We start from the raw sequence: 14,759 nt of genomic DNA on the forward strand, positions 1-14,759 counted from the left end.
AATGTCCGCAGCAAAGAACAAATAACAGATCTCTTTACCAAAGCGCTCGGGTGTGAAGCGTTTGATCATTTACAGCGCAAGTTGGGATTTGGTCTACCAAGTGGTCCAACTTAAGGGGGAGTATTAGAGTAACAATATATCGAATAAATTGAGGAATATTTTGCGGATTCTTTGTGATATTTACTTTGCCTTTCATGATGAAATTAGCCTGGTCAATTATGCTAATTTTCTTCCTTGTATATAGCTATTTGTTAGCATGTATTTAGCTACCAATGTATACTATATATAGCTGTATTAGTTGCATACTTCTGATCAATAATAATAAAATGGTTTTTCTAACGTGTGCCCTAAGGCACACAATAATAACTTAAATATGGTAACATTTGCAAGAGATTCTCACTAATTATGGTAAAAATGAGTTTATACTTGAATATTTGATAAGAATTTCTTGCAAATGTTATCATATTTAGGTTATTAATGTGTGCCCTTAGGGAACAAGTTGGAAAAACCCATAATAAAAAGCAATCTTTCACTCTCTTTCTTTGCATTTCGTCCTGTTAATAGGAGGGAAGGGGGACGAAACAGTTGGGCAGTAACAATGCTGGAAAACCCAATGGATTCCTCCGTGAAACGCTATGCTCCTCCCAATCAAAGGAATCGCGGTCTCAACCGCCGCAAATCTACTGGTATACTTTCTCATTCCTTTTTATTTTTTTAAAATTATACTCCGTAATAAATCTGTGAATGAATAGATTTTGTTGGCAATTACGTCGACATGTTACTTGAATGTTATTGCCGAATCTTTGCTTTCCTTGAATATAATCCTTTATTATTAATCAACCAATTTAATGGGTTGTTAGCCTTAGTTCAATTCTCTCACTTTTCGACTGAACTTATTACCAAATTTTTGAGTATTTCTTTAGGGTATTGCTCATTCAAGTACACATTTTACTTAATCATGGACACTTTTTCATAAAATTTCCATGTCCTACCCTTTTACCATACAAAGAATTCTCTCCCATTAGCTAGGTTACCCTCTTCATCCAGATTCCAAACGCACTGCTTCCGGTCTCGGCGCCGGACCACCATACTACATCCGACAACCCCGCCAACGGAGTACCCTAAAACTGCCGACGACGAGTTGCACCCCCAACCCTACTCACACGAAAATTAAAGACAGTAATCTGGGCTCATCCCGGATAAATTGTTTTACATAGTCAATCAATAAAACAATAATTATATCTAATCAATAAGTGATTATAATCCTTGATTTTTTATAGTATTATGTTAGGCAAATAATCATTGTAATTGGCAAATACACATATGCGTTCTTTATATGCAGGCAAAATGAATCACATTATTACTTCCGTGAAACCCTCGAAGCTTCTCCGGTAGCGTCGCTTCCAAAATTCGACACAAGGCACATGAACCAAACGATTAGGTAAAAACAGGTCGAGTATGCCCAATCGATTTCAGGTGGAGGCTAGGCGTTTAGGTGGGATTGTCCTGCGAGAGAGTGAGTGGCTGGACTGGGATCGATCGGTCGTCTTGGAAAAATATTATTGAGGAGAGAGAGAGAGAAAGGAGAAGAAAGGATGTAAATAAGAGGGGTAAAATTGGAAATGTTGTGCATGATTAAGTAAAATGCGTACTTGAAAGAGCAATGACGTTTCTTTATTGTATAGTGATTAATGGTTATCCAACTTAAATTGAGGCCTTGTTCGGCTGGTTGGATTTGGAGGTTAAAATATGGGGAAAGGTTTCATTCTTTGATGACTAAGCTGTTCTTTTCGGCTAAAAAGAGAAGAACTGCGCTCAACTGAACTTAATGGAGCTGAACGGAGCTGGAATAAGGGTTAATTTGCGAAGAAATGAGCTAAACTGAACTGAATAAATCTGAACTAAATTGAACATAATAGAGCTGAACTTGACCGAAATGAGCTGAAATTAAGTCCAAAGAACGAGCCTAAATTTTCTAATTAAACTTCTTATATTCTTATAACGAGTTGTTGTAAAACTATGGAACTACAATATTAAATAAGAATAATTAACAACAATAATCCTAACTATGGACGACTTTCTCATATTAATCCATCACAAATTCTCATTTGTGACGGGCATATCCGTCACAAACTTAATACGAGTCAGATACTACCCACGTGGGTAGATAAGACAAAAACATAGTGCCTAAGGAATAGCATTATGTTTTGTCTTATCTACCCACATGGGTAGTATTTGACCCGTCGCAAGTTTGTCACAAGAGAAACTTGCTATTATTAAGAATTTTTTGGTTAATTAGCGTTATTAAGCAAAGTAATTAGGTAATTAGTGTTGAATTGAAACTATTTGCGTTTATGGTGTTCACGTCATCACTCTTTTTTTTTTCCAAGATTTTCAACAAAGCCGCTAATCTTCTTAGCGGCTTTCCTTCTTTTTTACTAGACATTCATCTTCCAAAGTTCAGTGGCTACTGGACTCAAAAATTGCGGAAATAACAGACAAAGCCGCTGATATTCTTAGCGACTTCGTCAATTTTTTTTTTAAAAAAATGAACACAGAAAGCCTCTAAGAAGTATAGCGGCTTATGTGCTTATATAAAAAAAAAAAACACGGGAATCTCTCATTCATTCAATTGAACACAAAAATCCCCAATTGTTCCCCGAAACCCTAATAAGTCGAAAAACCCAATTTCTCACCCAAAATCTATCAAATTTCTTTCCTTTTTTTTAGTGAAAATTAGACAAAGCCGCTAAGAACATCAGCGGCTTTGCCTGTGTTTATTGCAATTTTTGAGTCCAGTAGCTACTGGATTGTGGAAGCTGAATGTCTAGTGATAAACTAGAGCAAGCCGCTAAGAACTTCAGCGGCTTTGCTGCTTTCCTTTTTTTTTTAGTGAAAATTATACAAAGCCGCTAAGAACATCAACGGCTTTGCGTGTGTTTTTTGCAATTCTTTGAGTCCATGGATTGTGCAAGCTTTTTTTATTCAAATCGACAGTCAAAGCCGCTAAGAACTTCAGCGGCTTACTGCGTTCTTTTTTTTTTAAAAAAAAACATGGCAAAGCCACTATAATTCTTAGCGGCTTATATGAATAACACGAATTTAGGCACTCCAATAGCTACTGGATATGGTTAGTCTGAATTTTGGATTAAGAATTGGTAAAGCCGCTAAGAACATTAGCGGCTTTGTTGAAAGTCTGGTAAAAAAAAGAAAAAGTGATGACGTGGACACCATAAACGTAAATAGTTTCAATTGAACGCTAATTACCTAATTAATTTGCTAAGTAACACTAATTAACCAAATTTTTTTATTATTAATCCATATACTACATTTTAACTTGGAATAAGCTCAACTATTGGCCTCGTCTTCTCAAAATAGACAAAGTTAGATTTTAGCTTCTTGTTTATTTATGAAAAAAACGATATAATACAACTAGTTAATTTACTCTCTTCAAAACGATCACCCCCTCATATTCTTCTCTCCGACATTTAATAGAATTGAGGGTCTATTAATGGCCTTAAAGTGTTTTGAGAAGAAGGTTTGATACCTTGGGTCTATTATGAGTTAAAAATTAGTTTGGATTAATATGAGAAGGTCATTCATAATTCAGAATATTCATGTTAATTTTCCCTATTACATGCTTCCTCCTATCTAGACCAAAGGTTACACCGATATGGATCCTCTCCATTTCTTTCTCCCCATTTCCTCTTTAATACACCCATATTATATTATATATCTCATTTCATTCATTTACCTTTTTCTACTCAAGTGTCTTTACAACCACCCGATCTATCTAGAATTAGATCCGTACCATTAAAAGGTAATGGACCTCCATTTCTTTTGAGGAAAGGAAATGGAGAGGATCCTTACTCAGGTTACACTTGTTTTTGGGTGGTCTTTGAAGCGGTACTTTGACTGGATTTTTCTTCATTTATAAATGACTTTTTTGAAAATGTTGGAATTTGACACTTAATTGTGAACTTAACTTCTTTAAGTTACATTAAGTTTATATTGTTATCATAATCCATGTTAAATGTCATTAAACTGAGAGGGGGTTATAGGAGCATATACATTAATAGTTAAGGATGTTTAAAGTCATGTAAGTTGTTTAAGTAGGCTTGTGTACAATGTGTTATATTGTGTAGGCTTGTGCTCTCATTCACAGCTTCAAGGTCTCCCCATATGTGAGTAGTACTCTTATATCCTCCCCCCACAATTATAATAATGTATCACTCCAATTTATATAAATGATCTAGTTGGTGACTTTTCGGTCCACGATACTTCTGCTGCCCAAATTCTAACAGAAAAAAAAAATGAAAGTTTATGAAAGTTTTTTTCCATAACAAATCTATGTATATAAGTTTTTTCTTTCGAAATTTTATATTTTTCGCCTTCCCCTCAACCTAAATGTTATCCTTTTTTCTCTCTTAACGGACCCCTTGATCTTAATTAGGATGTTGAGGGTAGAAGTATTTTTTTTTAGTGAAATATCAATTCGTTAAATAAGTCATAGCAACTTTAAAACTTTAAAATACTCTAAAGTTAATGGAATACTCTTTTGTAAAAGTCCGATAAGTATCCTTCCTAAAACAAAGATCACTATTTGTAGAATTTGATGTTTTTGCATACCCTTTATATACCGTTGTGTTATTTATACAGCTTTGACGAGGGGGTCTTTGGGTCTGCCATATAAAAAGGATGTCTCTTGTTTTCACATATTTATTCCCATAGCCTTGATCTTTCACATACTCCTAATAAGAGTTCTTTAACCTGTAGAATTACTAAATATTAAAAAACTAATTTATTTTGGGGTCTACCACCACCAAAACTACTAAATGGGAGCTCTAATTGATGATTTTGGGATTAGGATTTGCTTTTTAAAGGGAGAAAGAGATGACAATGAGCGGTTACAAAATCGCGATTATTCTGCGATTTAAAAGTCGGAGTAGTTAATATGACATCCATCCCAAATCTATTGTCCTTGGTTTACTTTGATGGCCAACCAATTTTAACTTCGTCCATTAATTTTTGCGAATATATGTACAGATACAATGTAAATTTGTCGCATTTGATTTATCAGATCAATTATATTCATAGGCATTTGTAAAAAGTGGCAAGTGTTGTATATTATAAGAAAATAACGGTCAAATTCGACATTGCTTGAGTTCTGATCATAAAAGGCAAATCAGGACAATTTAAATGGGTGGAGTATGTAATTAGACCATTGTTCATGATGTTACAGTCATTTATTTCTGGAAGGCACATTTAACTTTCTTGGAAGATTCATTTATGTTGCTGAGGGATAAGTGCCTTGTCATGTTAATGCTGTTAAATCTTTGTAGATGAATCAGAAAGAGCAAGCAATTTGCATTCCAGTGATGGAGAAACAAATTTAGGGACTGGTTTCCGAAGAGCCCCGAGTATAGATAGTTCTGATGGTGGAAGCAATAAATCTGCATATGAAAGTTTTCATCCTCGTTTGATAGCCTTAAATGGCTGTTGTGCAAGTGAAGCTTCCCAGCTTTTGCATCAACGTATGTGGTTTACTTGCTCATGCGATTACTGTGACTCTCTGAGGCCATATTTATTTACATTTTCCGACAGTCGTACTCATTGCGTCTTTGCACATCCCTTAGCCTTCTAAAGTTAACACCAGAAGAACTTTAGGGATATAAAAGTGTAAGTGTGTGTGTGTGTGAGTGTGAGTAAAAATGAAAATCGAGATAGTGAAGCTTTTGATCACACATACTCCCTCCTATTCTAAATAACCCTTCCCCTTTCCTTTTTCATCTATTCACAATACCTTCCCTCTTTCTCTATTTAGTAAAGTTTTATACTTATTTTAATCACCTCACCCCACAACAATACCCATATTTATCTTATTTTAATCACCTCACCTCACAACAATACTTATTTTAATCACCCCACCCCACAATATCTTCCCTCTCTCCAATTACCTCACCCTACCACAATACTTTAGCTTATTTAATTCACACCCTTAGTGCCACCCATGAATAGGGAGAGTTATCTAGACTAGGAGGGAGTATAATTCTATTGGCTAAATATAATAAAGTGGAAACCACATTGCACATCGGAAGCAAGTACATCATCGCGCTTTGCTATTCACAACCTATAAAAATGTATATGGTTGAAATTTATCTCATAGGATGCATCTTGGGATTTACTTGTCAAACAGTCGAGCCATATGATGAGATTCATGCCTTTTGTTATACTTCCAGAGTAAATCCCAAGACCAAATCTGAGCCTTTTTGACATGCATCATTAATCATAAAACATAGAGAGTATGAGGTTTTGAAATCTCATTTTGTATTTTTATGGCTGTTAATGGTATAAAATTTGGAATTCATAAGAAAGGACTTGCTTTTCTCAAAATCTAGGTCTGAAATAGGGCTATGTCTGATTCAGTGACACCTGTTCATCATATTCTGTGCATGAACTAGGGCCATGTCTGAAATTTACTTCAACTGATTAAGGGAACCTTGTTGCCCTTACTTAGAAAGTGACCATCACATGGTGTAACACTTGTGCCCTCATGTTAACCCAATGCATTTCTCATGTACTCTGGTTTCTCTCACCTATTTATCAGGAAAACCATTTTTGGTCATAGCTAGATCTGATGTATCCTTAAAGGAGCTTTGTTGAGTGACTCAACCTATTCATGATGTTTTAGTTCAGTACCAAAGGAAGCTGTTGTATTTTTGACTGCATAATATTCCGCTGAACTCAAATCAGATCCTTGTACTCTTATAGTTTGAAGAGGCTGGAAGGCAGCTTACTATGATCTTAAAACTCACTACAAATATACAAAATTCTACAGTATGTCTGTTTTGCATCGTCACCTAGGTGGAAGGTAAACAAGATAGGTGGAGCAAAAAACTGATGGAGGATAAGTTAATAGTTCATATTACCTTTTGGGATGAAAGTCAACATGAAGGGCTCGCTTGGGATGGGGGTAACTATTATGTAATAGTAGAGCTTAAAACAAGAAGAGGAGATTGGTGGTTATTGGTGGTCGTGGACAGTCGAAGGAGGGGGTGGTTGGGTTAGGGGGGGTGGAGCTGCTATTAACCCAATATACGTAGTGCTTTACCCAAGGATGAATGTGCCCCCCCTCCTCCTCTTGGGAAAGTACCCTATCTTCGTTATTTCCCGCTTCCATTACTACTAGTCTCCTTTATCTTCATGTTCACTTCAGCTCTATCACTGTAACAGTTACCTTCGTCCTAAACAAGCCCTAAAAACTAAAAATACTGGAAGATAAATGATCTAATTCTATCTCACAAGTAATAAATCAGAAACTCAAAACTATTTGAACTAATTGAGCTTAAAATTTGAAAACTAGAGGAACTTGTTCTGTGTGACAATTCTTTGGCTTGATGTTCATAAGAAATTCAGAAAGTATGGGATAAGTAAGGATTAAAGCCACCACCAAGGTGAAACCATAAAAACTTAATGAGAGCAAGAGCATCCGCAGGCCTATTATATTGGACAAAGCAAGGTGAGATGGATTCTCAGGGTTTTTCATTCATTTAAATCTAAATTACATTAGGAAACTCTTCTTTCATATAGAAGGATTGCAAGTGCAGCTCTCATAATCCAATCTCAAGTATTATCCAATCATTGATTCCAGTATATACATCTAACGGTTAACTTTAAAAAAGGGAAAGAGAAGTAAATTCATTAAGAGCCTGATTTTAATGCTTGGAGCAGAAGAAAGAGTTAATACTTTTGCTTGATGCATCGCCGTATTGCTGTATAGAAGGGAAAAGGTGTGCGGACAACAAGCTGTCACTTTTGCTACACCATGTACTGCCTCATAAATTTGTTGGCTGCAAGTCTGCAACTTTCCACACAAAAGGTCGGTCATCCTATAAGGAATGTGTAGCGAGCCATCACACATGTAAACATGCATTGGACCCATTAAAATTGTCACCTAGATCCATTAAAGGAGTAAGGACAACACGCTGTTGCTTCTGCTATAACGTTTTGCTTGGTGCATGGCCCATGACACTCTCATGCTTCCTTCTGTTTTGCCAAGTGGTGATCAAATGATGCATGCCCTTTGCTCGTCATGCTCATGATTCCCTCCAAGTGAAAAATCAATGTTAGGCCCCGTTCTTTTGGACTTAATTTTTCTGAGCTTTAATGATCAGTACTTATAAGCTGAACTTTTCTAAACTGAACTTATAGAAGCTGAACTGAACTTATAGGAGTTGAACTTTTCTGAACTGAACTTATAGGAACTGAACTTTTCTAAACTGAACTTATAGGAGCAAACTTTTCTAAACTAAACTTATAGAAGATTAACTGAACTTATCGGAGCTGAACTTAAAGAAAAATGGGTAATGATTGTTTAATTTTTTTTGTTTAATTTTTGTTGTCTCGCTAGAGACTCCCTTTATACCATTTTCAAGTAAAGGTTGTAAGTATGAACCATTTTAAATCGGATCACATTTATGCTTAACTTTGTAGTTGAACGTCTTATTTTGTCGAGATTGAGTGATTTTGGAACTCAATTACGTCCTTGATAAAAAAAAGGTAGGTAGCTAAGTTTGATATTTCTTTTTATGAATTATACTATGTCTTGGTAACAACACGTCAACACTTGTTAAATTAATCCATCACAACTGTCTTAGCTTACTCTCTTTCATTATGTGACTATAAGCCTCCAACCTGCATATTTTTTTTCGGTACTTTGCTGAATTGGTTTCACCTAAATTTTCCTTTCTATGTTTTATCCTAAAATATGCAAGGGTGTGGGAGTGTGCGAACCCCATGTTTGTAATCAAAACCAAGCTAGTACATACTATTTTCCTCTCATTTTGTCTTTCCTTCTAGTTTCTGTTACCTTTGTTCTTTTTTTCCCGCCTACCTTGTTTCGTTTCAATATCTGCTTTCTCTTCCTGAGTTCTGCCCATTCTCACCCTCATATTGACAGTTACTATGACAATTCATGTTAGTTGATCCAAATAATCTGGAATGAGACCTTTATTGTTGATTTTGTTGTCGCTGTTAACCAGTATTGTTAGGGTTGGGGATGAACTACTGTAACACGTTTGTCCAATGTTGTAACTGGTACTTGTTTGCCTCTTCTCAGGGAGAGAATAATTAATATGCATTCAGAATGTCCTAGCCAGCTTATATGTAGCATATTTTAAGCATGTTCTCCTGAATTAGCTATTGTGATTCTCTTAGGCTGTTGTTTTGTGATGCAGGTTGGAAAGCAGCTATCCATTGCTATGATGATCCAACAATTGATTTAACTGGTGGGTTCTAATCATCGTTATCTTTAGTCTTTTTAAGTCCGAATGGTCTTTTGATTTTTCAAGTCCCCTAAATTTGGCTTTGGGCCTTTTAGTCAAACATTTATTTGTAAAGATAGCTCAATGTACTGGAGTTTGAGTGTCCTTTAATTGGTCACCAGGGAAATTTCATCATATGATTCAGTAATGGGGAATGTCTCCAAACATAACTTCATCCTTAACCCATGCCATATTTTCAAATATTTGTACGACACACCATCATAAAACATCGACCTATGTATTTTGGAATTTTTGGAATACAATTAGTGGACAAGATACTAGCATAGGAGCAACGAAGCATATGTAAAACATTGACCTAATGTTTTAGATTAGGCACTACAGACTACACAGAAAAACTCGTGTTGTGGTTTATGCTGGAATAAAACCTCCCTTTTCATGTATCTTGAAATAAACTGAGTGGTTTGGATTATCTAGGTGGTTAGTTTTGCATGCTAGATATAACTTGCAAGTGTTCAACTAGACTTTTAATGGGATTGGGTGTGATGGTGAAGAATTGTTTGGAAAATATATATTGTTCCACAATCGTGAGAAATGGCATCATGTAGGACATGTTGAGGAAGTTAGATCGAGTGTGCAGAGTAGCCTTGGGGAACAAAGCAGTTCTATATTAGATAGAAATGGTCTGCATAACTGTGGATGAGTTGACAAGGTTTAAAAAGCAATATACCATGAATTATTAGTTATGAGATTTATAGATGATATTCTTTATATTGGTCATACAAAGGTTTTGGAACTAAGCCTCAAATGTGGAGATAGACGCTTGAAATCTCCGGGTAAAGGTTGTAAAAGCTTGTTGGGGCATCCGCATTAAGGACAGTCAGCCAACACTGGTGGACTAGTATCCAAGGTAAACAAGTCTTAAGATCAATGAGCCTTGCTTTCTAGATTTGTGGCGCAGTAAGGAAGAAGCTGGTAATAAATTTGTCATGTGAGTTGCAGGGAATTTATCCCTGAAAGTGTGAAGCTCCATAGCCTCCTGAGATCTGTTATGATTTTTTTTTTCCCGGTAGGGTGGATGAGGTTGTTTTCATGACATTATCTTTCTCGGTCCTTGAACTTCAGCTGTACCCAACATGCCTTCCTGTATTTTCGTGACATTATATTCCTCATTGTGCTATTTCCGCAACATTATCCAGTGAGGGGTAAATAACAGCAGTTGACTTGGATAAACTATAATAATCTTGATACAATTGGTCAAAATTTTCTTGCTCTGGGGTGTTATCTTTTCTGATCGCAGTTCAGGTAGTGAATCACTTAATGCCCATATCAAAGGAAGGCACTGGATACACTTATTAAGAAATAAAGTGTGGACGCATTTAGAAACCCTATTTACAAGGAGTGACATTGTATTTTATAGGTTTTATTTTTTTGCATTGTCCATATTTAAAGTTTCTACTTTGGAATTTATCTTTTTTGTGCATTGTTTGCTGTCATAATTATTTCCCACATTTTTTCACCTACTGTGCTCAATTCTTATATCTAAAGCGACAAACTTTAAACATACGTGATAAAAGTTTGTTAATATATGAAGGGTAATGATGAACACACTCTAAAATATACACCGACACTCGTTTTGTAAGAGCATTAATTAAATAGTTATATATTTTCATGTATATTTTAGATTGGCTTTATCGGCCCCCTATGTAAATGGTTGTTTTGATACATTAAACTTGACAAATTGACATAGTCAGCCACATATATTTGAAAAAAATAGATCAAACTTGGATACTCTATTAGTTAACCACAAAAAGGCGAACAGTGACAATTTAAAGCTCTTGGTTGCAGAACGGCAAGTCATGTACACAGAGAGTGCTTCTTCAGCGTGGGGAAGCTTCAGACTCCCCCATCAGGTAACTCCTATTCCTGCTTTATTATAACTATCGACATTGTCCAATGTTCACTACATACTGACAGCAACGAAGCTTCAACAAGCTATCGCATACTCACGTACATCTTATCCTATTCTGCAGTTGATGTCTGCCCCGCAGATGGACTTCTTGGCAGAACTTCAACAAGCTATCGATAACAGCCAACGCAAAGTTGAAGTACCCAAGTATTGAACTTATCTGTGTCGTGCCAATTCTGACTAAACACGTTCCAATATCATAAGAACAGCGTAGTGTCGTTTTTGCTATGGTATTTTGGTTTGGTTTTTGCTGTTGGTTGTAACTTTTGGTCGTTATACATCTTTACGAATGTTTGCTTACTTTAGCTGCCTAAATAATATCTAAATGGCCCGCAAGGGTGGAGTATAGTGGTTAAAATTTGGGTGAAATTCCCAGGAGACCCGGGTTCAAGCCTCCCCATGAGCAAAATCTTGTAGAGCATTCTTAGCCCGAGTCCATACCTAATAGACTTCGAGCCTGTAACCATTGGGTGACTTACTTGTTATACGTGGTTTGCAGACTACCAGTACACCCGAGGGTTTACCCAGTGCACACCGAAGGTAGCGGCTGTGGGTTCCTTTGTCACCAAAAAAAAAAAAAAACTAGCTACAAAACGCTAATTTAATTGCTTGGACATAAATCTATCTTTTATAAATGTTGCTCCCTACTTTGTACTAATATAAAATTCACATTATCATTTATACTCCGTAATTCATTTCTGTGACATGACTTAATATTATTATTAAGAATTAAGATATAATTTATCAGTTCTTAACAAATAAGAAAGAATTGTAGAGAGATATAATCACTTGGGTGTATTATTCTAATATCAAGGTCTCTATTTATAATAGAAAACTTATTTCGTATCCATAAAATACATTTTTTGATGATATGCAGTTTGATATTTTTTTTTTTACGTTATCGTGATATTTTAATTATTGTTTCCGTCATTTTGAAGCATGTTGAAGACTTGTGCAATTATAGTGAACAAAATTACATTTTCTTCTAATTACTAACAATGCCAACGACAATAACACAACAATAATAATAAAAACATAAATGATAACAATAATAAGCCATGTTCTTTTACGTCATTTGACCAAATATCATTTACCTTTTCAAATTTAGTCTTCCAAAAGTTTTAATAAAAATCGGTACCTTTTAGTCGTAATTTTTAGCTATCTTTTCGATTACCTTTTCAGGTTTCACTACCTTTTCGGTTTGGTAGGTTTAGTGTAGCATTTCGGGTTTGGGTAGCTTTTGCTAGTTTTACCAAACGGAGCCTAAGTTGATTCGATTTAGTTGATTCCATTGATTCGATTCATTTTGATTCGATTCATTGATTAGTTTATTTCAACATTAATATTATTATTCTTATTTTATACTCTTATTGTTATCATTATTATTGTATCAATTTATTTACTATTGTTATTATAATATTAAAATTTATTTTTAATATTTATTATATTACTATTATAGTTATTATTATTATTATTTTAATTATATTTATTATATTTATTATTATTATACTGTTATATTGTTATATTGTATTTATTATTTTATTATTATTATTATTATTTTATTAATATATTCATTTATATTAATAATATTAATAACGTATTTATTATTACTATATTAATAAATTATTATATTACATATATTATTATTATTATTATTTATAATATTTATATTATACCTATCATATTTGTCTTTTAGTTATTATTATTAATATATTATATTATTTAATATATTATAATATTATTAATAATATTATCATTTATATTACTATATTATTATTATTATTATTATTATTATTACTATATTTATTATTATATTACTATTTTATTTTTTATATTACTTATTAGATTATATTAATATATTATTATTATTATTATTAATAATGAATAATATTATTATAATATTTATTATTATTACTGGTATTATTGTTATTATATTATTTATATTTATATTTATATTTATATTTATATTTATATTATTATATTATATTTATTATTTTATTAATATATTCAGTTATATTAATAATATTAATAACATATTTATTATTATTTTATTAATAAATTATTATATTACATCTATTATTATTATTATTATTATTATTTATATTAATTATTATTATTTATAATATTTATATTATACTTATCATATTTGTCTTTTAGTTATTATTATTAATATATTATATTATTTAATATATTATAATATTTAATATATTATAATATTATTAATAATACTATCATTTATATTACTATATTATTATTATTATTATTATAATTATTATTACTATTTTTATTATTATATTACTATTTTATTTTTTATATTACTTATTAGATTATTATTAGATTATATTAATATATTAATATATTAATAATAATAATGAATAATATTATTATAATATTTATTATTATTGGTATTATTTTTATTTATATTATTATTTATATTATTATTATTATTATTATTATTATTATTATTATTATTATTATTATTATTATTATTATTATTATTATTTTTGCAAGAAAGGTATTTTCTCATTATATTTCAAAAGAAGAATACAAGAGATTTCTTACAAAAGCAAAACCTCTAAGATACAAAGCACAAGAGCTTCATGAGACTATCTCCTAGATGCTAGGAAACTATCTAGTATTTCTTCAGGAAAAACATCCTGTATTTTGGCAAACAAGATGATGCTGACAGTATATTGGATGTCCCGTATAAGTGTATGGCTTGGTCTACACTTATTCTCAAAAATCCGCAAGTTCCTTTCACTCCAAATGCTGTACACAATAGCTGCAATATTGTTTTGAACCCATTGAATGCGCCAATGCCTTCTAATCTTCCTCTTGTTAGCCCAGCTTAACAGTTGTTGCAGAGAATTGTCAGGAGTATTGATCCCTACCCACTGTTTGATGGCTTGCAAAACCTCAGTAGAGTAACTGCAAGCAAAGAACAAGTGTGCAGCAGATTCACTATGTCTCTGACAGAGGGAGCATCTGTTAACCATAGGGAGACCTCTACTGGCTAGGTGATCTACAGTAGCAAATCTATTCTGGGCTGCTAATTGCAGGAGAACACGATGCCTGGGTAGATAAAAGCCTCTATGAATGGCCTGGCTACACTCAGTGACAGCATATTTAGTCCTCAAAGCATTATAAGCATGCTGGATGGAAAACTTGTCTGCCACTGTACATTGCTGCAACAGACGTTTTACATGGAGGATACTGCCGAGCTGGGCAATACAATGGTCTCTGGTTTGAATAACACCACGAAGGCATTCAGGATGATGCTCCCTTATCTCCATCAACCAGATGGATTGATCCTGTAAATAATATTGTGAAATCCAGTGCACCCAAATGGATCCCTTATTCTGGTCTAATTTCCAGAGCCAGCTAAGCATTGCTGCCTGATTCCAGATTGTAAGGTTCTTAATGTTAAATCCACCCTCATCCCAAGGAGCACAGATACTATCCCAGCTCTGATAAACCATTTTCCTGGAACCAGGAGAATACCCCCAGAA

At 33.6% G+C, this 14,759-nt stretch overlaps 2 protein-coding genes across 2 annotated transcripts; one reads left to right on the forward strand and one right to left on the reverse strand.

The window, feature by feature from the left end:
- Window positions 1-518: 518 nt before the first annotated feature.
- LOC141637470 (uncharacterized) lies at window positions 519-11,576 on the forward strand. Its single transcript, XM_074446945.1, has 5 exons — window positions 519-686; window positions 5,343-5,534; window positions 9,237-9,287; window positions 11,130-11,194; window positions 11,315-11,576. The coding sequence occupies exons 1-5, from the start codon at window positions 599-601 to the stop codon at window positions 11,402-11,404; spliced, it is 486 nt and encodes a 161-aa protein (XP_074303046.1). The 5' UTR covers window positions 519-598; the 3' UTR covers window positions 11,405-11,576.
- A 2,280-nt stretch (window positions 11,577-13,856) lies between these two features.
- LOC141637463 (uncharacterized) lies at window positions 13,857-14,729 on the reverse strand. The gene has a single exon (XM_074446940.1). The coding sequence runs from the start codon at window positions 14,727-14,729 to the stop codon at window positions 13,857-13,859; it is 873 nt and encodes a 290-aa protein (XP_074303041.1).
- Between the last annotated feature and the right edge of the window lie 30 nt (window positions 14,730-14,759).

The sequence above is a fragment of the Silene latifolia genome, unplaced genomic scaffold, assembly GCF_048544455.1.
Source record: "Silene latifolia isolate original U9 population unplaced genomic scaffold, ASM4854445v1 scaffold_112, whole genome shotgun sequence".
NCBI lineage: Eukaryota > Viridiplantae > Streptophyta > Magnoliopsida > Caryophyllales > Caryophyllaceae > Silene > Silene latifolia.

Excerpts from the sequence above, each read along its gene's own strand:
- LOC141637470 (XM_074446945.1), top strand. The coding sequence starts at position 599 with ATGCTGGAAAACCCAATGGATTCCTCCGTGAAACGCTATGCTCCTCCC. Across the intron at positions 5,535-9,236 it reads TTCCCAGCTTTTGCATCAAC|GTTGGAAAGCAGCTATCCAT; the intron begins GTATGTGGTTTA and ends TTTGTGATGCAG. Across the intron at positions 9,288-11,129 it reads TCCAACAATTGATTTAACTG|AACGGCAAGTCATGTACACA; the intron begins GTGGGTTCTAAT and ends TCTTGGTTGCAG.
- LOC141637463 (XM_074446940.1), bottom strand. The coding sequence starts at position 14,729 with ATGGTTTATCAGAGCTGGGATAGTATCTGTGCTCCTTGGGATGAGGGT.